Source organism: Schistocerca serialis, chromosome 5 (genome assembly GCF_023864345.2).
Source record: "Schistocerca serialis cubense isolate TAMUIC-IGC-003099 chromosome 5, iqSchSeri2.2, whole genome shotgun sequence".
NCBI lineage: Eukaryota > Metazoa > Arthropoda > Insecta > Orthoptera > Acrididae > Schistocerca > Schistocerca serialis.
In genome coordinates, this window is record NC_064642.1 from 130945812 (window position 1) to 130969558 (window position 23747).

At 40.2% G+C, this 23747-nt stretch overlaps 1 protein-coding gene across 3 annotated transcripts in view; it reads right to left on the reverse strand.

Moving 5' to 3' along the window:
- Window positions 1-3716: 3716 nt before the first annotated feature.
- The window catches only part of LOC126481032 (tubulin epsilon and delta complex protein 1-like), a 125192-nt gene continuing 105161 nt past the window's right edge, over window positions 3717-23747 (reverse strand). For 2 of the 3 annotated variants that reach the window (XM_050104509.1, XM_050104511.1), the window contains 3 exons: window positions 20941-21090; window positions 17944-18120; window positions 3717-4176 (listed from right to left, as the gene is read on the reverse strand). In XM_050104509.1, coding sequence (XP_049960466.1) covers window positions 3766-4176; window positions 17944-18120; window positions 20941-21090 — 738 coding nt within the window. In that variant the 3' untranslated portion in view covers window positions 3717-3765. The remainder of the gene's footprint in view (window positions 4177-17943; window positions 18121-20940; window positions 21091-23747) is intronic. The other variant, XM_050104510.1, reaches the window with a different exon arrangement.

Here is a 23747-nt window from a genome sequence, read left to right on the forward strand (position 1 = left end):
CATTTGGTGACAAAAATATGCGTTTCGTTGTAGTCAAAACACATTTAAAATACCTTCACCAATTTCAGATACAACCTCAGAAAAAAGTAGGCCTCTTGAAAGACGTGTATAAGGCAGGGAATAGTTGTGTAAACCAACACTGTACATGACCACCCCCCCCCCCCCCCCCCCCCAAAATAAAAAGTTGTTTCTACTATGTTCGTTATTGTAAGTTATTTCCCATTGTATTATGTCTATTATTTTACACGTATTGTATGATTTTTCTTTCACGGAATTTGTGAGTACATAGCGTACAAACTGGAACAATTTTCTTCTTCCTTATCGTCCATACTGTCTAATATATAAACTACTTTCAAAGTGTCAAAATGTACTAGAATAAATAAAATATTTATAAAATGTCACTCTGTACAATGTACTTGCAGTGAGACAAGTCACAACTCCTGAAATGCATCACCTGTGGCCTCCAGCCTGCCGCAATCCTGGGTAGATTTTTAAGCCACGAAAATCCACTACATTATGCCATACACAAACAGACTTGGCCTGCAGGCAGATTGGTGAGACTAGATCTGATGGGCAGGGCCTGCACATTAGTGGAAAACGATGGGCTTCATATTGCCAGACCCGATCTGTTAGATATACCCACAGAAATGGCCTGTATTTTGGCCCATCGTGGAAGTCTGTATATGAGAGAGGACGTGTAGTTGCTCTCAAAGAAGGCGGTTGGGGTAATCGGTAAATCACTGAACATCTGAATGGAAGCTATGCCACTAGTCGATGGTGTTGGCAGGATAGGGTGAAACATGGCCGAACACAACATCAAGAAGGAAATGATTGACAAAGAGAGATGACGGAAGGAGAGGCCCGAGCAAACTTTCACTCAGAGCCCCAGGTTCACTGTTATCAGCGATATGATGTGCAACTGGTTCAATAGTGACTACAAGGGCCATAAATGGATGGCTCAAAGAAAGGGGCTGAGCTCACGGCACCCTCTTGCACTGACTACCATTGATCAGCCAGACAGCCGATGATTTACGGTGCCATCTCATTTCGTAGCAGGACCTCTTTGGTTTGTCATCCGTGGCAGCTTAGCAGCACAGCAGTACGTCAATGATATTCTACACCCCATTTCGTTGCCCTTCATGGAAAGCCACCCTAAGCTCACATTTCAGCAAGATAATGCCCGCTTGCATATAGCGAGAGTTTCTACTGTTTGTCTTTGTGCTTGCCACACACTACCTTGGCCAGCAAGGTCGCTGGATCTCTCCCTAATTGAGAAAGTTTCGAGCATTATTGGCAGGGCCCTCCTGCCAGCTCAGACCCAATTCGGCTTTATATTCTTCAGCAGGACAACCACTAACTTTGTCAATCAATGCCAAGCTATTCATGTGTCATACAGGAAGACACCATGTTGATGAAATAAGCCTGCAGTGATCAATCCACGCAACAGATAACTTGCGCAAATACTCTGAGAATTAATAATAATGATGATAGGTAGCAACTCATCATAAAGATGATGGCTGAGCCGCAGACAGACACACAGAAAAGACAATCACACACCCAAAACTAAATTTTTGGCCATAGCCTTTGTCAGAAAACAAGAGCACACACACATTCACACAATCAATCAGACACAACTCGTGCACACATGACCACCGTCTCCGGCTGCTGCATCAACAGTCTTTGAGAATCAGATCCAAACTAACTACTCCTCATGCTTCCCTCCCTCACATCAGCAACTGCTAGGCTAGTGGCAAGAAGTGGTGGCAGTACTGACTGCAAGCTGAAGGGAATGATAGAAATGGGAAAAGCAGTCAGAATGATGGAGTAGGGAAGGCGCACAGGTACTCAACTGCGCTCAGATTGCGATGACACATGAAATCTCAGTAAACAAACCAAAAACAAGATTTTTCCAGTGTTTCCCTGACACGTTTGAAATTCCCGGATTTTTTTCAGAACTTGTGGCAACCCTGTACATATGACGAACATGAACAGACCTAAAATTAAGCTTTTGGGAATCCCATGCATAATTTCTCCCTGGTCAGTTATGTCCCCAGACTATATTGGTTACATTGCTAAGTACAATTTTCCAAATTCTTTTCAGTAAATATATTGTCCATTGGCTGGCACAAAACTTCAATTTATCTAGCAGAATACTGGAATTCCCACAGTCAAATGCTTTAGGAGGTTGCACAAAATACCATCAAAACAACTAATTAGACGTTAGATTTTGTTTTGATGCACAAAACTCAAATCCACTGCATAACAGGTTTCATCCTCTGTATTGGGCATATAGTATGACTATAAAAGCGCTTTTTCGAGGATTTGTTGAACAGATGCCATATGTTGTATTATCAACCTGTGACTCCAGTTCAAAGGTCAGAGGAAGGAAGAACATACAAAATCCAACAGGGCTATGCCTATTAAAGTGGTGAGATGTTCAAACAAACTTTCAGACTGAAGACAGTGTTACTGGATTTTTGCACTGTTGCAATAGGATGAACATTCCATTGAAGTACTGTTCAGATTTGGTAAATTAATATTTTAGATGCTGACGTTGGTAATTTCATAGTTATGGAAGTTTAATTTAATGCATTTGTAATAACAGAAATATTAGCCTAACTGTACATAACAGAATACATGTTGTAATGAGGAAATATGTCAGAACAATCTAGTGCAACAAAGATTAAATAAACTATTTGACGAACTAAAGCTTAAAGGGGCAATTACTAGTTTCTTTGTCACTTCAGTATCTAGAAAACTATTATATGCAACAGACATGTTGCTACGATTTATTTCAGTTACGTAGTGGCTGTGGACTAAACAAACTTGCTTTTGGGGTGGTGAGGGTTTTCATTAACCAACTCTTCAGATAAAGCGAAATACTACTAAAACGTGTGTGAATATTATTCTTCACGTGTAATTCATTTTTCTCTCATAAATAAAGTAATATTTTGAGAATAATTTTCATTCTTTCTTGTATGCAAAATATTTAAGTTCAGATGTATTGCAGCACATCCACATGCACCAGTGACCATTCAGGAATTGTTGTGGAGGAGTTGAAAGCCCTAGCAAAAGAACTCTTAACCACTCAAGAGGCCACGACGGAAGCATGTTGCAGTGTGCACATTGTCATCTGTTGTGATTACACACCCTATTACGAACCATGTTCCACCTTTCGTAAGGTCCAGGGAGCCATCTTGGATCACAGAGACGTCAGCTGAAATAGCAATATCACCAGTATTGTACAAGGAGTAGATATAAAAATTACACAATTTTTTGTTTGTTTACAAGTTCACGTCTCCTGACCTGGCACACATTAAAAACTCCATCTACAGTACTGTTCCACTCTGATAGAAAAGCCAAGCAATGCACAGCACATTAATAAGCTGGCATATCCAGCAATAAATAGTTTTCTGCATTTGAAGGGGAACAACACTGTAACAATCCATGCTGAGTGCTTGACAACGTATGAGGGCAGGAGGGAGGGTTTGATAAGGGTCTATCTGGACAAGATTCTTTACACAAAAAATGCTTTCTTTAGCACTGCAGGTACAGAAAATTACAGCCACACCTTTATTATTTGCGTACTTATACAGTAACGAATGCCACTGAAACTCAGATTTTAAAATATCTTAATATGTAAACTAATAGCTAGACATCATACAGTAGCATTCTCTCTCTCTCTCTCTCTCTCTGCCAAATCGTCAAAAAAATTAATTGTTCCTGTACACTTCTACATAAAATTCACCTGAATATTTTGAAACGTCATCTGTTAAAAAGACAGATGTATTTTGCGCCTTTCATACTCATCTTCAGCTGTGACAATATTTCTTTTCTCATTAGATTACACTTTACTTCCATTTCTTCAACTAACATGTCTGTCTCAGTAATATATTTTTCCAATACTGTAGTATCATCTTTGCTCTGAAGAATTAATCTTGGCAACTGAAATGTTTCTACTTTTCTCAGTTCATCCTGTAATAGCTCTGGTTTCTGCTCTTCTGCTGAATGAGTAGTAGTCTCGTTCTTTTGGTCATTATGTTCAATTAGACCTCGCAACAAGAAATACGATCTCAACATCATCCTAACCGAATTTATGAACTCTGTGAAGTCCTCCTTACTGTAGAATTGTAAGCAGCCCCTCGACGTATTCTTCCTTTCAATTAGCACACCAGCCTGAAAAACAAAATATTTTGCATGAAGAAAGGAGTCTTGACATATAGTTTAATGCCCTGCCAACATACAAGTCATTAGTATGGAGTACAAACTTGAAAATGCTAGGTATTGATATTGGCTTTGACATTGTTCATCTACACTGTTTTAGAGTAATACTGAAAAAAAATCTAAACAATATGACCAAGACCAACTTAAATTACATTCCTTCCAAGTGCAAATCCAGTGCTTACTGAAGTGCCACCTTTCTCAGTTAAACTAAACGACCTGCCTGTAACAGTAAGATAGATGTCGATATGTCGATGCTATTATACAAGTACAAAGTTAAAAATGTTGTACTTATGCTGATCAGCCAGAACATTGTGACCACCAACCTAATAGCCGGTACATCCATCTTTGGCACAAATAACAGTGGCATGCAAGCAACGAGGCCTTGGTAGGTTGCTGGAGAGAGTTGACACCACATGTACACACACAGGTCACCTAATTCCTATAAATTCAAGGGGGCAGGGGGGGGGGGGGGGGAGAGGAATTGGGATAGGAAGAGCTCTGACACAACATTCAATGACATCCCAGACGTGTGTGACTGGGTTCAGATCTGGAGAGTTGGGGGCACCAGCACATAAACTGGAACTTGCCACTGTGTTCCTTAAACCACTCCATCACACTCCTGGCCTTGTGACATGGCCCACTGTCTTGTAGAAAACTCTCACGTGACTGTCATGAAGGGGTGTACATGGTCTGCAACCAGTGTATTATACTCCTTGGCCGTCACAGTGCCTTACGCTATCTACACTGGACTCGTAAATGCCATCTTGTCTCCATCCCGCAGTGTAGGTGTCAAGGACATGTTCCCCTGTGAGATGATGGATTTATGCCCTCCCATTGGTATCATGAAGAAGGTAGCAAGATTCATCGGGCCATGCAACACACTGCCACCACGATAATGTCCACTGCTGACAGTCACGTGCCCATTGCAGTCGTAGTTGCCACGTTGTGGTATTAGCACTCATACACCTATCGATCGTTGAGTGTGGAGGCCCAGCGTTTGAAGTCTTCAGTGCATTTTGTGTTCAGACACACTTGTATTCTACCCACCATTAAAGTCTGATGTTAGGGCCACCACAATTCGCCATCTGTCTGTTTTACCAAGTTGCCCAGCTTACGTCAGACATTGGTAACCAACCCCATGATGTCTGGAAGAGGTTTCACCACAGCACTCCTCGAACGCCCGACAAGTCATGCAGTTTTTGAAATGCTTGTGCACAGCCTCCGGGACAGTACAATCTGCCCTTGGACAAACACCTGTCCCATCCTACACACAGACGGCACACTCACTGATACTATATGCAACAGGCAAGCTTCTGATTAGCAGCCACTCCTCACTTAGACAGGTTTATATCAATAGTATGTCATTGGTTATAATGTTCTGGCTGATCAGTATACAAATTATGAAGCACGAAGCTTAGGGGCAGTTTTCACCAGTAACACAAATGAAATAATCCACAGCTTTTGTACACTATAAATAACTACTAAAATGTATTAGGACAATAATGAAGATTTTTAAATCTAATGGACACCTGTGCTTAAAATGAGCTGATAGGCAAGCACATTGGTAGTGCAGTTCAAATCATGAGAGTTCAGCCGCATAGTACTAATACTGCAAAGATTGTTGTCCAATTTTCAAGTTTCTTGGTTTGAAACTGAGGTAATGTTCTCATATTTCTTCCAGGATATTTCAGAATCTACATTAGTTATCTTTGACAGGTGTGGGTGCAGATTTTGTTGCTTGCTATTGAGACTAACAAACTGTCAAAGGGACACACTGCTCAAGCAGCAGGTTTCCCAGCATCAGCAAAGATTTATACAGTTTCACAGAAATTCAAGAGTAAAAAGACTATACCAAACAACAACTAGTTATAAGAAAAGAAAATGTACAACAATACACTTTTTGCACTTGCCTATGAATAGACAGACACACTGATATATTTTCAGGCCTGGGAAAGCAAATTTGTGCTCTTTTGCTGCACAACAATACAAGAATGAAAACTTGAAATGTAGTGCAGTTTTCAGTGTGCCCATCTGCTACCTAATATTCATTGCAGATTGAAGGAGAACAAAAACAAAACCATTTGTGTGTAGCCTATAACCTGATTTTAGAAACAAATAATCCATGAAATCCACCAACCGACCCCCGGGCCTGCCCCCATTCCAGACCTATCTTCTATCCTGCTACTGCACCTCCATGCTCATTTCCCCACAACTACTTTTTTCCTCTCCCCCTTGCTTCCCCTCCCTCCCAGCATAGCTTCCCCATGCTTCTGCCACCCTCACCCCTATATTCCTCCCCCTCCCCACCCATGGCTCTCCCATACCCCTAATACAGAATCCGTCAAAGATCACTATTCACCTAAGACACAAAAGCAGTTAGGCCTTAACACCTGGAAACAGTGGCCACATGTATGCAATTTCTACTAGAGTCAACGTGCTTTTGTTGTCTGTCTGATGTAGGACTTAGCCCGATAGCTGAATAATAATTAGCAGTCTTATTCACTTTGCCTCTCTACACTCAACACCTCCTTTATGTGGTAAGTAGAAATTTATCCTTTTCGTACTGCTGGAACCAACAAATTGAAACTTTTCCTGAGAAGCAAGACTGCAGTTTGCTCTAACACTACACGAAAGCTTTGATGTCCACTAAATAGTTTTCTGTCTTCAGCTTTTTAGTCTGAATCTTTTGCAGCCAAGCGGCTCATGGGTAGTTGGTGTGGAGTCACACTGCTGCTAGGCAGTCACCTCCAAGAGACTGTGATTGACTTTATAAGTTACAGATGCAGGTCTAATGGTATTATGGGTGCAGTGTATTTACTATGTATTCAAAATCCAATATTGTTTCAACAGAAAGTGTATAGAATTAACAGAAATTGGAGAAGCAATAACCAGCAAAATATTTTTACAAATGTGTCACCTATATCTGCAAGGATAATAATGCCCAGCAATCAACTGAAAAAGGAAGTGTCAATTGAAAAGAACTATCACCAAACAAGAGAAAATCATTAGCTGCCTGACGGGTATATACGCTCAAGACGTTACATGGGAGCTGTTGGGATACTGTTTCTATTGCATGACAGAGACTCATAAGGCAGCACATGCTAGTCCCACTAGTTTTGCAGAACAACTTTCGCTAAGTCTAGAATGTAAGAGATAAGGTAGTCATCCAGCATAACTCATGACCTGGCCTTCAGCTTTACAATGTCCACGATAGGCTAAGGTCCTGGGTTCGCGTCCTGGTCCGGCATACAGTTTTCATCTGCCAGGTAGTTTCGCATCAACACACACTCCATTACAGCATGAAAAATTTATTATGGAGAACGGTGTTTTTTATATGTCATCAAGGTGTTTTGTGTTGGCCTGAAGTCCCTACTGAAACAAACCTGTATCACAAATTTATTTATTTACACGGCAGGTTCTATAAGACCAAACAAAGGAGCAAATTTCAAAGGTCATGGAACGTGTCAGTACATGAAATTACAACATAAAAGTAATAACAGATAAAAATAAAATGTTTATGAACCCAAAAAAAGTCAGTCCATAAGCTCAAGTAAACGCAATCAACAATACAACAAGAATCAGCTTAATTTTTCAAGGAACTCCTTGACAGAATAGGAGTGACCCATGAGGAAACTCTTCAGTTTAGATTTGAAAGTGTGTGGATTGCTGCTAAGATTTTTGAATTCGAGTGGTAGCTTACTGAAAATGGATGCAGCAGTATACTGCACACCTTTTTGCACAAGAGTTAAGGAAGTGCAATGCAAATGCAGGTTTGATTTCTGCCGAGTATTGACCAAGTGAAAGCTGCTTATTCTTGGGAATAAGGATTATATATATTGAGAGGCCAATGTCAAAATACCCAAACTCGTGAACAGGGGTCAACAAGAGGTTCATGAACTTACACCACTTATTGCCTGAACTGCCCATTTCTGAGACAAAAACATCCTTTTAGAATGCGAAGAGTTACTCCAAAATATAATACCATATGAAAATAAGCAAAGTAGACTAATTTTCATGTCAAATGATCACTCACTTCAGATCCCTTCGAATAGTAAAAATGGCAGCATTAAGTCTTTGAACAATATCCTGAACATGGGCTTCCTGCGACAGTTTACTATCTATCTGAACACCCAGAAATTTGAACTGTTCAGTTTCACTAATTATATGCCCATTCTGTGAAATTAAAATGTCAGGTTTTGCTGAACTGTGTGTTAGAAACTGTAAAAACTGAGTCTTATTGTGATTTAGCATTAGTTTGTTTTCCGCAAGCCATGAACATAGGTCATGAACTGCTCTATTTGAAACCGAGCCAATGTTGCACACAACATCCTTTACTACCAAGCTACTGTCATCAGCAAACAGAAATATTTTAGAGTTACCTGCAATACTAGAGGGTATATCATTTATATAAATAAGGAACAGGAGTGGCCCCAACACTGATCCCTGGGGCACCCCGCACTTGACCGTACCTCACTCAGACCCCACATCACAGCCATTCTAAACATTGTGAATAATGGCCTTTTGCTGTCTGTTGCTAAAGTAAGTGGTGATCCAATTGTGAGCTACTCCCCCCATTCCCTAATGGTCCAACTTCTGGAGCAATATTTTGTGATCAACACAATCAAACACCTAGCTTTCGAAACCTTTTGTTTAACCCATCCAGTACCTCACAGAGAAAAGAGAATATAGCATTTTCAATTGTTAAGAGACTTCTAAAGCCGAACTGTACATTTGGTAGCAAATTGTGTGATATAAAATGATCAATTATCCTTACATGCACAGCCTTTTCAATAACTTCAGCAAACACTGATGGCATAGAAATAGGTCTAAAATTATCTACATTATCTCTTTTTATAAAGCGGCTTTACTACTGAGAACTTTAATCATTCAGGAAACTGACCATTCCTGAAGGAAAAATTACAAATATGGCTACAGGGCTAACATGTGCAGCACAGTACTTTAATATTCTGCTAGGCACTCCATCATAACTATGAGAGTCATTAGTCTTCAGTGATTTAATTATTGACTCAGTCTCCCCCTTGTGTGTATCACAGAGGAGTATGTCAGACATCAATCTCGGAAAGGCATTTGCCAAGAAAGTTAAGATTGCCTGCAGAAACTAAATTTTTATTTAACTCACCAGCAATGCTCAGAAAATGATTGTTAAATATTGTACATATATCTGATTTATCAGTAACAGAAATATTCTTACTATGAACTGACTTTGTATCTTTGACCTTGTGCTGCTGACCAAACACTTCCTTCACAACTGACCATATAGTTTTAATTTTATTCTGTGAATTAGGTATTCTATTTGCATACCACATACTCTTTGCCTTCCTAATAACATTTTTAAGCACCTTACAATACTGTTTGTAATGGGATACAGTAGCTTGATTGTGACTACTTCTAACATTTTTATAATTCCCGCTTTGATCTGCATGATGTCCTTATCTGACTAGTCAGTGATTCAAGCTGCCTACTACTGCTAGTACCCCGTTTAGACTATTCTAATGGAAAACAACTCAAAGAGAATGGGAAATGTGTTGAGGAAAGCATTATATTTATCATCTGTTATCAGCACTATAAACATCCTGCCACTCTTGTTCCTTGACAAGGTTTAAAACACTCTGTTGCTGTTGGATTAACTTTCCTACATAGTTTGTAATTATATGTGACATTTGTTTGAGTACAAACGCCTTTTAGTGTTAAAATTTATGAATCATGGTCTGAAAGGCCATTCACTCCTTTACCAACAGAATGCCCATCTAGTAATGAAGAATGAATAAGAGTATTGTCTATGGCTGTGCTACTGTTCCCTTGCACTGTAGTTGAAACACAGTGTCTGCATCAGATCATATGAACATAGGGGATCTACCAACATCCTTTTTCTTGCACCATCATATACAAAATTCGTATTGAAGTCACCACATACATTCTTATACAGAAAAAAAAGTTTAAGATCTGCTGGAACTGTCTGGGAGGGAGGGTTGGGTGACTGGGGCTCTCCACGTTTGAATGATTTCACTTAATGTGAGACAACTGACGGACAAGTATCTTCTGTTGGTTACTTCAGTTAAATGAATGCTTTCACTTGGTCTCAGGGCTAGTGATTTCACTTCCATACTTTTTCACTCTTTTCCATGGGAGGCAACGGATGTTGGGTCAGCCACATGGTGCTGCCGCATAGCCGCCTCCTCCTCCTCCTCCTCCTCCTCCTACTGTTGGACCTGCGCTAGCAGAGACGGGCTACCTCCTCCTGCTGCCTGCTGCCCTGCCCTGGCAGCAGCGGGATGCAGGCACAAGCAATCTCAGAGGCTGCTAGATTACTTTAATTTTGATTCAATAAAATGGAATCCAAACAGTCGCAAAAATTTGACAATGTTCCATTCTTCTTCTTGTACCTCTAGGAGAACTTTATGCTCGCTCAACTTTGTACTGCCAAAGAAGATTTATTAATGTTGTTTTAGTTGCACTTGGAACAATTCAATGCACAGCAATCCATTTATTAGTTTTAAATGGTGATAAAGTCATTGTTTTTCAGTACATAATTAAATGAACATGTATACTGCTCATTTTAACTTTGGCATATCCACTGACATGTTTTCGCTCACAGCTGGGAGTGGGGATACACTCTGGGAGTATGTGTACCCCTGTTTGTATTATATACCACTGCTCTACTACTTCTAATCAAAATAATACAGAATTGTTTCACTCGGAAGAATAATTGGATAACTCAGTCAATTAAACCACTAAACAGTGGTTTCAGCTGAATGAATGAATACATGCTTCAACTGACAGAAAAACTGAGGACTGGTTTCATTTTAAATAAATAAATAACTCAGGCAATGTGCAAAACACCAACAGATTGTGTCGACTGTTTCCCTTTGTTGCTCCCATATACTTGTTTCGCGCAAAAGAATGAAAGAGTAATTCAACTGATATGTAAAGCTACAACAAAATGAGTCCATTGTTTACCAAAAACCATTCATCATTATGGGCCCTCATTTGCAAGTAATCAACGATAACGTTGCATGACTCTCCAGAGCCTTAAAATTAATAGTGTTACATACAGTGGCAGCATAATGTTGTGGTAAAGATGCATCCCCAATGTGTTTAATATTGTGGGTTCAAATCCCGTAAGTTTTAAATCTTTATCAATATGATGGATCATTATTTTTCTTCAATTAATTGGTGTACATGCAATTTTTAATTTCTCATCCTTTACTGCATAATTTTAATCATCTTATTGACTTTTTTATTTGCTCCAATCTTTTATTCTTGTCATTCCTCTTTTGTTTAGGATCTTTAAAATAACATGCACAATGTTTCTATTTATTAAATTTAATTTCTTCTGTTTTATCATTTTATATTTTCATCGATGTATCTGCAGTCTCTTTCTAATTCTTCATTTTGTTCGAATTTTATTCCTAATCCCTTCTTTCGTTTACTCTTCATCTGCATTATTTTGCCCGTAGTGCAACAAGGATTAGCTTTAAATGTTTGTGTAATGTTAGCAGACACAAAAAGTACACATCTAATGACATACATTTTTAGCACCACTACACAGCCAATAAAAGTGGATTATTTTGTCTTTTGTTTTTTAACCAGCGGAATACTATTATCAGGTATTTAAATATTATGATAGGTACATAGAAATAAGTGAAATCACATGCGTGAGGATTCCAAGTGAAAAAATGAGAGGAAATGTCAATATGATGATTAATGCTGTATCTACACAACTATTGGCAACCACTACATACACAAAAATTACGTGGGCTGATAACTGCTTGCTAAATAATGAGTGTTGGAGAAACATTAATACAACTATTAACTGTCCAAGTACAGAGTCCTATCACTGACAGCTGAATGCACACTGGCACAGAGTTGGTCTGACTAGAGAAGATGCAACTGATTGAGACCCCACTTGCAATGGCCCAATGTGTTCGTATGTGCCAGCCGGGGTGTTGGCTGCAGGCGATGGTGGGGCACCAGCTTCACTCAGCTGCCACTGACACCAGAAACAAATGCTGTGGTGGCAGATTCTAAAGGCACAGTATCTTGTCCCTCCCCTCTTCCGCGGAGCTGGTGCCACAGGCATCAGCGCGCAAAAAAGGAGGACTATGCTGGGCAGACTGGTGCTGGCAGAGGCCAGCACAGACAAGGAAACCACCAGATGTGGCAATGACAGCTGAAAGGCCACAGCCTTAGCTTCCATTGGCTCGTTAGCATCCGAAGAGGCATCACCCCTGCAAGAATTGGCCGTCAGCTGTCGCCAGCCAGGTAGAGTGTATGGACTGAACTGGTCCAAACGATGGTGCACTGACCATAGTAATGCCCCCAAGCATGGGGGCTCTGTGCACCGTGCAGCAGTCAGAGATAGGGACAGTGACAATAGGGGAATGATTGCCTAGCACTCCGATAAGTGGTCAGCGTCCAGGCAGCAGCTCCATCTTGATGCCCACTGGTACACCCACGGAAGGCGCCCATCCCCTAGGAAACAATGGCGCCTGCAGGCCGACCCTCTAACAGCATCCACTGTGGCTATGGTGGGTTGTTGCCTCACCGAAGGTCTTGCTGATTCCAACAGCAGGAGAGTGATGCCCCACCGATGTCCACAGTGAACATTCGCCGGCCATGTGTCTCCTGAACTGTAGCTGGCACTCATTCTGGCTGCTGCCGAATCAAGGAGCATACTTTGATTGGACCACCAACACTATATCGTGAAAGGCACGGCCTTGCCACAGGCTGTGGCGCAGGACAAAGCAAGTTAACAGCAATCAGGGTTGTGGCAACATAGAACCTCCGTTGTGCTGCAGCCATTCAGCGGGGTGGTCCTGTAGTTGCTTAGCAACAGAGGCAATGCTGTATCAGCAGACAAGTCTGCCAAACACTTTGCCAACCGCATCTTAAATGTACGCAACATTTGTTCCGCCACACCATTTGATTGGGGGTGAAATAGTGCAGATGTGAAGTGAGTATTACCTTTCTGGATGGAGAAATAGTGGAACAACACTGAGACAAACTGTGGTCCATTGTTGGAGATTATCATCAGTGGCAATACTTTGGTCGTAAAAATCTGTGTTGGAGCCCACACAGTACCATCTGCCAAAGTGGACTGCATGTATATGATATTCGGGCAATTTGACAGTGCATCCATCACTACTAACTACATGGAATGACCGAAACGACCCACAAAATCAACGTGGATGCTATCCCATGGGTAATATGCAGTGGGACACAGAGCAAAAGTAAGTAAGTAAGTAAGTAAGTAAGTGTGTGTGTGTGTGTGTGTGTGTGTGTGTGTAGGGAGGGAGTGAGTGAGTGGGGGCAGGTGCACACGGCGTCTACTTCACACTCAACACACTGTTTGCACCAGATTCTAGTAGAAAAAATGCTATGTTAGCATCTTCTTGCGAGATATGTCCTAGTGGCCACACTGGAGAAGTGCAAGGATTCAGGACTACAGGACCGACAGGACGACAATGCAGACTACATCCAAATCTGTACTAAGGTAGAGTGTTACATCAACCACTGCCATACGATTACGAAGAAGGAAAAAATTGCGGAGCTGGCCTAATTCCTTAGCGGCAGCCCCTAGGTCAAGTTTCGACACAAAATGAGACACTTGGCAGAGCACTGGATTTGCCAGGTGACCTTCTCTATGCACTTTACTGTGACCATGAGCCTATCCAACACCTGCTGCGCGTGATCGTTGATTTGGAAACACACAACTTCCATTTTACTGTGTTCTGGGTCAGGACCAATGGGCAAGTGCGACTGCATTGGCATGAAGTGCAGTGGGATGATAATGAATCTTGTACAGACAACTTACTTAAAAATATACCCCACAGGTGAAATATTTGTAGAGTCCTGTCAGAAAGATGAGAAGTGCCACAAGTTGTGTATGGTCGATGACAAGATGGGATTTGCTTCCATAAAGGAAAATGTGCAACTTGTTGGCCACATAGATAATAAACAATGCTTCCTTTTCTACTTGCAACTAACTGCATTGAGTTGTCACCAATGTCTTTGAAGCATATGCCAGAGATTGTTCAGATCCATTGGCTCCCTGTGACACGAAACCTAACCAAGTCTGTGCTAGGATGCGTCAGCAACAAGAACCAGCTGTCTACCTGGTGTAACGATATTGAGACATTAGCAACGTCTTTCTATGACTGAATGTCTTGTCACTGTCTGCTGACTAAACAAAGGGAACACCTATATTCTTCAATTTTTTAAGACGTGAATGACATACATCACATTTAATTTTGTGTAGTAAGTGACTTTCCTCAAAACTGCTGGCAGATCCTTCAGGTTTCGTGGCTGCCGCATAGGACAGACATCATCCTTTGAAAGAAGATGGCTCACATGTTCTACCTTTGCCTTAGAGAGAGAGAGAGAGAGAGAGAGAGAGAGAGAGAGAGAGAGAGAGAGAGAGAGAGAGAGAGAGCCAGCCACAGGTTACACAGTTTGTACAACAAACTGTTCTAAGAATCACTGAAAAAGAGCGGGGGTCATGTGATGCCCAAAGGCAAGCAATGTGTAACTGTACAAATCGAAGGGGTGTCGATAACCCTTGTCTGTTGGGAAGCAGAATCCAGACGAAGCTGTAGACATTCCTCCACCAAATCAATTACATCGCCGCCCGCCAGCTTCCAAGGATTTTGTCAGTCTACATAATCAGATAAGAATCCATTAGCGATGGAGCATTAATTGTGTATTTGAAATCTCCACCCAAACGTAGTACCCCTGATGGTTTGTGAATGACAACCTATGGTAGCCCATTGGCTAGAGGGGTATCAATTCAGTGATACCCAGGACCTGCAACCTATCAAATTCTTCTTTGACTGCCGATCTCAGGGCAAATGGGAGAGGCCAAGTACAACAAAATTTAGGAATGGCCGTTGGTTTATGGGTGATACATATCCCAAAATCCTCTGCCGCCCGTACACCTTGTGAAAACAAGGGACCAGGCTCAAAGCAGAGGTCATCCTGGTCCTGGAACAGAATTATCAGAAACAGGATGGACTGCATCTTGAATCTGGAACCCAAAAATGTTCTCCAACGTTACACTGTCTACTGCCAAAAACGTGATCCTCCTCATGCAAGATGATATTCAATGTCTATGGGAAACTCTCACTGAACAGGAATGGGCTGGTTTCTATAACTGACCAAACGATGATTTGTGGAGCAGAGAGAGCAGTGGGCAGGTGGGCATGTGTTTGTGTCGGTGGCAGTGGCTGGGAGGGGAGAGGGGGATACTGCTCTCAGCAAATTTGTAAGTAACTGACAACTCCAATCTAACTGCTGCTGCTGCTGCTGTTGTTGTTGTTGTTGTTGTAACAGTAATTGAACCAATGCCGGATCCATTTCATTCGCGAAAGACACGCACAGGATAAACATACTTGTTGCCAATGCTATTGTATCCACCCTCTTTATTGACAACCACGTTGGCTGCAAACTGCACACTGAATAACGACAAGCTTAGAGAAACATGAACACACAACTATTAACTGTCCAAGACCAGACAGACTGACAACAGAATGCACACCAGCATGGATCAGGTCTGACTTGAGAACATTTGCGTATGGCAGAGAAGATGCAAGTGGATGAGGCCACGCTGGCAGCAGCCCAACATGTTCACATTTGTTAACTAGGGCACTGACTATGGGTGACTGTGGCGTCCTTGCTTTGCCCGGCTACCGCTGGCGCTCATTACAAACACTACAGTGGCGGATTGTGCAGGTGTGCCTCCACAATTAAAAATGCAGCAAAGTATTAGAAATAAACTGTCTAATTGAATAAAAAATAATGATCCAAAATATTTCAATGAAGATTTTATATCAAATTTTCAACTGACAGAATTCAAATGTTAGGAATATATCTTAACCACTACGCTACGCTGCTGCTCCGTGTAATGCTTATTTTTAAGGCTTTAGAGCAGCGATAGTCAAACTTACTTACTTACTTAATTTTCAACTGACAGAATTCAAATGTTAGGAATATATCTTAACCACTACGCTACGCTGCTGCTCCGTGTAATGCTTATTTTTAAGGCTTTAGAGCAGTGACAGTCAAACTTACTTACTTACTGCCCACTTTTGTATTTCTGTTAGTAGTAATTTTTTTTAAACATCCACCAGTTCCACAGCAATGGTAATTTATACAGCAGGGAGGTACCTTAAATTTATAAAGCAGCTAATACTGCCTGCCGCCCACCATGAAAACTGGACCGCCCAGTACTGGGCAGTAGGACCAGGTTGACTATGACTGTTTTAGATTTTCTTGTTCAGAATATCAAGCTGCATACACATATATGCACTCGGGTTCAGACTGAGCAAGGCGACGCAAGGCTAAGTGCCTGGGCTCTTAGTTCATCTTCCACAATGAAGGTGATTTATGACGTAGGGAAGTAACTCTGTTATGAAATTTATAAAGCAGAGTTGCAGCAAGTTAAAGTATAAAATAATAATTACTTACCAAACACTTTTTCAAAATTTTATTAAAACCTAATGCAAATATCTTTAACCCTCAACTGCCTACTGCCCACTATTAAAACTGCAATGCCCACAAGTGGTAAGCAGTAAGAACCAGGTTGATTACAACTGCTCTAGAGCGTCACATGAAATTATTGTTGATAACTTACAAGTGAGAATCCATTTTGATGAACAGCTCCAGAGTGCGACACCTGGGACCCTAGCTTTCAAAACTGTATAGATTGCTTCAAAAAGTTGATCGCGCCCCTAGGGACCTCCTCTTGTGAGTAATTTAAGTTAGTCGCCCTCAAACATAAAACCATAAATGACAAAATGTCTTAGTAACTTTTTCAGAAATCTAAAATTGTGCACTTCACAAAATGGGAGAAAAGTATCTATGACTACAACATTGATAAGCCACAGTTGGAATCTATCAACTTATACAAATAACTGAGTGACAATCTGAAAAAATAAGATATGAAATGGGATGAACATATGGACTCTGTTGAACATAAGGCAGGTGGCAGAACCAGTTCACTGACAGGCCAGTAGGAAACTACAATCAGTCTACAAGAAGATTGCTTACAGAACACTTGTGGAAGCCATCCTAGATAGTCGCTGCTCAAGTGTATGAACCAAAACCACATAGGATTAACAAGAAACATAAAAAAAAAGGCAGTACAAATGGCAAACTATCACTTGAAACCCTACTTGCAAAGTTTCAAGAAATAGCTTCATATGAGGAATCTAGCGTTATATTACTGCTCCCTAAGTATCACTCCCATAGATATCATGAAGACAAGATTACTCTCATTATAGTATGCACAGAGGTCTTTGAGCAGTCAGTCTTCCTGCAATCCATATGTGAATGGAACGGGAGTACCCTCCGCCATCCACTAGTCCATGGGACAAGTGGTTTTCAGAGAATAGATATATCTGTAATATGTCAGGCTCAATATACTGAATTTCTGCCATTGTGACTTGCTTTATGGGACTAGGACTGGAGCCTTAAAGATAACTTTTTTGTGAGAGGTTTCATGAGATGCTATGGAAATAACGTGTCAAGTTCTCCACAGCTTCAGATCATCCCGCTTCCAACAGGACCAACCCCTGAAAAACGAGATTTTGCCAAGGGAGAAAAAGAGGGATAGCACTGGATGACACACATATAGCTTTGTTGAGCAGCTGGCATTAGAAAGATTAAAACAATAATAGACACCTGTCATCAACTTTATCTTACCATCCATTCCCAAAACAATGTGGACCTTTTAAGCCATTGTTTCCATGTTTCAATCACTAAAGCCAATCTTTTGATTTCTTGCAACTCACTAGCATATTTTTCAGGATCCTTTAATAGCCTTGTTTGAACAACTGACAGATGAGGAAGGCCAGTGACGGTAGCAGTGCTCTGATGTACCTAATTAAAAAGAGTAAAACACTTTTTCAGGCACATGGCTGTTCTAAACTGTAGCTACACAACTAGCTTCCAGAGGCCATAATTTTATAAGAAATGAGCACAGTTAGAAACAGGAGACACAATGAAGAAAAATGATTTAAATGTCAACATGTGGGCCATTAGTGAAGGAAAGTTTTGAGTGGACAGCGGACAATCATCCAAAAAAAGGTTGTAATTACCTTAAAGATCTTATATTGCAGTTCAGTACCAGAAACTATACATCTTGCTAATGTTAATCTGCTCATTAATAGAAATATAACCTTTTATTTGTGATAAATTACCTGTGTTGAAGTATTCCAAGAAGTTTCGGGATTGCAGCCAAATAATGTTGATTTCTTGCCATGATATTTTGGGTCACAAACATTCAGCCATCTTTAGGTGTGTGTTTTGCACTGGAGATTGCTAGTTCACATTGCTGCCTTTATACCAAAACCAGGCACAGAGATGCATGCACAAAGGTAGCCACTAGATGAGCAACCTCTGTAGAGTTTGGGTTTAACATCACATCAACATCGAAGTCATTAGATATGGATCACAAGCTCAGATGTGTCAAGGATGGGAAAGGAAATTGGCCGTGCGCTTTCAAGGGAACCATCCTGACATTTGCCTGGAGTGATTTAGGAAAATCATGGAAGACCTAAATGTGTGTGGCTGGATGTGGGTTTGAATCGTAGTCCTCCAGAATGCTCCATCTATGATGCGCAGGTGCCTGCATTATGTGATACTACACGCGTGCTTTCTTTCAGAACGTGCACTTGAGGTGTTAACAATCAAATGTCAAAATTAATAAAAAATTACTGATGCTAGATGTGTGGTCATAAAATGTTTTCTTCCTGATTTCAGAAATCACTGGGTCCCACGCCTTAACCAGTTGAAACCCACCTCACAATTAATAAGATCTTGTGCTAAATGTACTTCCACAGATTCCTTAATAATTGAATCCCAGAAGGATCTCATCAAGGATAAGATTTCCATAGCAGACTAACCTATGGAATGTCTGTGGCGATGCCATGCTCAGCTATAGCTGACTTACTGAGCTGTGAAAGGTGAGTGTGGTGATCATGTTCAAAGTACCTTTTGCCCACTGTCTGTCCAATGTAGACTCTGCCACACTACCAAGGTATCCTGCAGATTCTAGCCTTCCACTATCCCAGATTGTCCTTTGCAGAACTGAGAAGAGCACAAATCTTTGTAGGTGGGCGGAAGATTGTTCCAAAATGATGTTTCCTTAAGATTCTACCCAATTTTGATGAAATACTGCGAATGAACGGGAGGAATGCCAAGGACTTGGACTGCTCTTTCTCCTCTTGATCTTGTGGGCACAACTATGGATGTCCATAGAACATTGGTGCACCAGGTACATGTTGTGTCTGGAGTATTTTGAGCCCAGGGCATTCCTTCTGTAGGCTGGCAATATTTTGTCGAAATTAGACAGACTCTTAAGGAAACATCACGTCAAGGTAACCTTCCACCCACCTACAAAGACTTGTGCACTTCTCGCTTCAGCAAAGGACGATCTGGAATTGCAGAAGGCAGGAATTTACAGAATATCTTGCCAGCGTGGCAAAGCATATATTTGACAGAATGTGCACACTGCATCAAAGATGTGTTGAAGATGATCGCCATGCTTGCATTTTGCAGCCCAGTCAGCCAGCCATAGCCTTTCATCTCCAAAGAACATTCCATAGATTATTCTGCCACAGAAGTTTTGGCCTCAGTGTGATCCTTCTGGGACTCAATTATTAAGGAATAAATAGAAACACATTTTGCATGAGATCTTATTAATTGTGATGCCAGCTTTCAACTAGATGAGCATGGGGCCCAGTGATTTCTTTAATTTCTGCAGAAAAAAAAAATTTTGTGGGACCCATCGCACATCTACTGACAATTTTTGTTAATTTTGACATCTGAAGTTTACATCCATGAGTGTGCATGTAATATCACATTACATATGCACCTGTGCACCATAGATGAAGCAATATTCTAAGAGGGCACAAAACCTGTCAGATGCCACTCATGTTGTGGCTGCCTTTGTGTATGCATCTCCGTGCCAATTTTTGGTATAAAGGCAGCGATGTGAACTAGCAATCTCCACTGCAAAACATTCACCTGAAGGAATGGTTGTCAGCCGAAATATCAAGGCATGAAGTCTATGATATCCAGCTGCAATCCTGAAACTTCATGGAATACTCTAAGCCACGAATATTTCAAGAATGACAGCTACTGAAGTAGTCTGACATCCTGTGTCATGAGTACTTAAACTGTCATCTAATATGTAATGTAATCAAAATGGTACGAATCACCACATGTCCACATAAGAAATGCAAAATGAATGCATGCCGTCTTGGGAATCTTCAGTGTCAAACTGCACAATCACGAGCTGTGAAAGACAAAATTTACAAGAAAAATTTTTTTTCAGTGAAATTGGTGAGATGAATCTGACACAATACAAATAAAAGAGTACTGAAATAATGGACAACAATGCTAGGAAAAATATGGTACAAAAACTTTGAGAATTTGCCCACTTTTTCTATCTTTAGTGAAGGATATTAGTCAAAGAGCAAGATATTTCTTTTTCTTGATGCTGTTGTTCGCTATACTTTCATCCTTTCCATTAAGTATATTACTTTCACAGCACTTTTACCCCTACTGGTTAAAAATTTAATTCTTTGGTTACATTTTTCAATTTTGGTCATGGACAGTAAGCTGAACCTCTACTAATAAATTTAAACAAAATAATTAACATAAAGCAGAAAAATATGTGCTTAAATGATGTATTACCTTGGAAACCAAATTAATCATTTCTTTACTTGTCTCAGTAATTATCTTCAAATTATGACTAATTTTACCAGCCATCAATAAGATATAATGCATACAGTCATTATCATTTTTTACATCTGCTTTCTGATTGCTGGTCACACTTGTCTCCAACTGTGGAAGAAAATACTATTTAAAGCGAGAACAAATTGAATTTAATATAGGATGGAAAGTTATAACACAAATTAAATAATTTAAAAGTAAAGGAACCCACTCACCAAACAGAACTGTTGAGTCATTGGCTTGCACAAAAAAAAAAAAAAAAAAAAAAAAAAAAAATGGCGATCCCCCCCCCCCCCCCCCCCCCCACACACACACACACACACACACACACACACACACACACACAGAGAGAGAGAGAGAGAGAGAGAGAGAGAGAGAGAGCGGAATTCACTCATAAGAAAGACTGTGTTACATTTCTCGTGAGAAATGAGCTAAGTGAAACCCTTGTGCAATATGCGTGCAACATTTGTTGGACGTTGACCAACACAAAATGTAAAACCTAATTTTTAAGTGAAGTTTGAAATGTTTTGAAGAGAATTCAACTGATACTTTACCTTGATTTCTTACTATGCATGAGATGTGGGTTTGTCTTCCCAAATAGAAACCAAACAGAAACAAAAACAATGGTTGGTAGTTGGTGGTCCCACAAAAATAAAATTGATTTACTGTACCAGGAGTACGAAACAATTTTTCATCTGCTACTACTAGTTGTTAGTTTCACACCCAAATGCTACAAACTTCTCTAATTTTAATGAAAAGACTATTTTGTCCTTTATGTTGATTAGTTTTTCCCGAATACAGACAAAGATGCTTGCAATAAAAAATTTCAATTCATTTATTTCAAATATGGAAATGTTCTGAAATAGACCAAAGCAGCAGCAACCTTCGTTTCCTAGACTTACATTAAAATGGACCACAATTTAGTAGATCATCATTTGTCATCACCACAACAGTAATGGCTTGATTTTTTTCTGAGCTAATAGTAAGTTCATGGAGACAAAAACTGGCTGCAGAATTTTGTAACCCAAGTTTTTAACATTGCTACTGAAGAACATAAATAAAGAAAAAATCTTAATGACACATAAAGGAAAGATAACACAACCTACACTTATTGTCAAAAGTACAATCATATGGGGTATCATGTGAAATTTGTGACTGGATTGCAGACTTTCTGGAAGTGAGGATGCAGCATTTTATCTTGGATGGAGAGTCTTTGTCAGATGTAGAAGCAACTTCAGGTGTGCCCCAGAGAAGTGTGTTGGACCCTTGCTGCTCATATTGTATATTAATGACCTTGTGAACAATTTGAAGATAATGCAGTTATCTATAATAAAGTACTATCTAAAAGAAGCTGCATAAACATTCAATCAGATCTAGACAAGATTTCTAAGTTGTGCAAAGGTTGCCGACCTCCTTTAAATGCTGAGAAACGTAAAATTGTGTGCTCTTCACAAAAAAGTATCCTATGACTATAATATCAATGGGTTACTGCTGGAATTGCCCAAATCCTACAAATACCTGGGTATCGGACTTTGTAGGGATATGAAATAGACTTTATGGGTACTTATTCTGCGATACTATAAAACGAAGATCTATGAATTCAGTTTCGGAAATTATGAGCTGTTACAGTGCTAACTGTAAGACAACGAAGAAGGGATATCAAATGGAATGATTACATATGCTCAGTTGTGGGTAAAGCAGGTGGTAGCCTTCGGTTTATTGGTACAATCAGTCTACAAAGGAAATCACTTGCAAATCACCCGTGTGACAAGTTTCTAGAATATTGCTCAAATGTGCAGGACTGACAAGAGATATGGAACGTATACACAGAAGGGCAGCACGAATGGTCACAGGTGTCACAGAGATACTGACGGAACTGAACTAAAAGACACCTGAAGACAGATATAAACTATCCTGAGAAAGTCAGTATACAAAGTTTCAAGAACTGGCTTTAAATGATGACTAGGAATACATTACAATCCCCTATGTATCACTCACATAGGGATCATGAATATAAAATGAGAATAATTGCTGCACACACAGAGGCATTCAAACAATCATTCTTCCTGTGCCCTCTACCATGTACCTCACAGTGGTTTGCAGAGTGTAGATGTAACAAATGAGGTGAAAGTAAAATCAATGTACACTCAAAAACACAAGTTTTGAGGTATAATTTGTTGGTATGGTGTGTAGGGAAAGAGGTGACATTCATATCAGTGCATTATTTCATTAACATTAATGTCACAGATGGACTTTACACACGAAGAGTGCTGATGTTGCATCATATAATAAGGTGGCCCTCTTCCTTAATTAAGGATGCAAATCACGCCCGTGGCCACCAAAGGTTGCTCACACCTGATGTAGACTGTCATAATAAGTACACTAAATTAAGAAAGGAAACCATAATAATGGAATCAGAATCTTGGCTACACATTTAAAATAAAGATTGCTAACACAGAAAATCAAGTAACACATTTTAATTTTAAGGACTTTACAAAATAGAAAGTACACCGGTTGAAATTGTCTGCTGTAAAATACATTAGAAACCATTGCCTGTCTAGTATTTTCATGACTTACAATTCAATTAGGCACACCATGGCGAAACTATTACACCTGGTGTGCAAGATGTATGAGGCAGGCAGAATGTAATAACCCCAATTCCAAAGAAAGCAAGTGCTGATAGTTGTGAATATTGCCCAGCTGTTAGTTTAATATATCATTGTCGCAAAAATTATAATACAAATTGTGCATAGAAGAATGGAGAAACT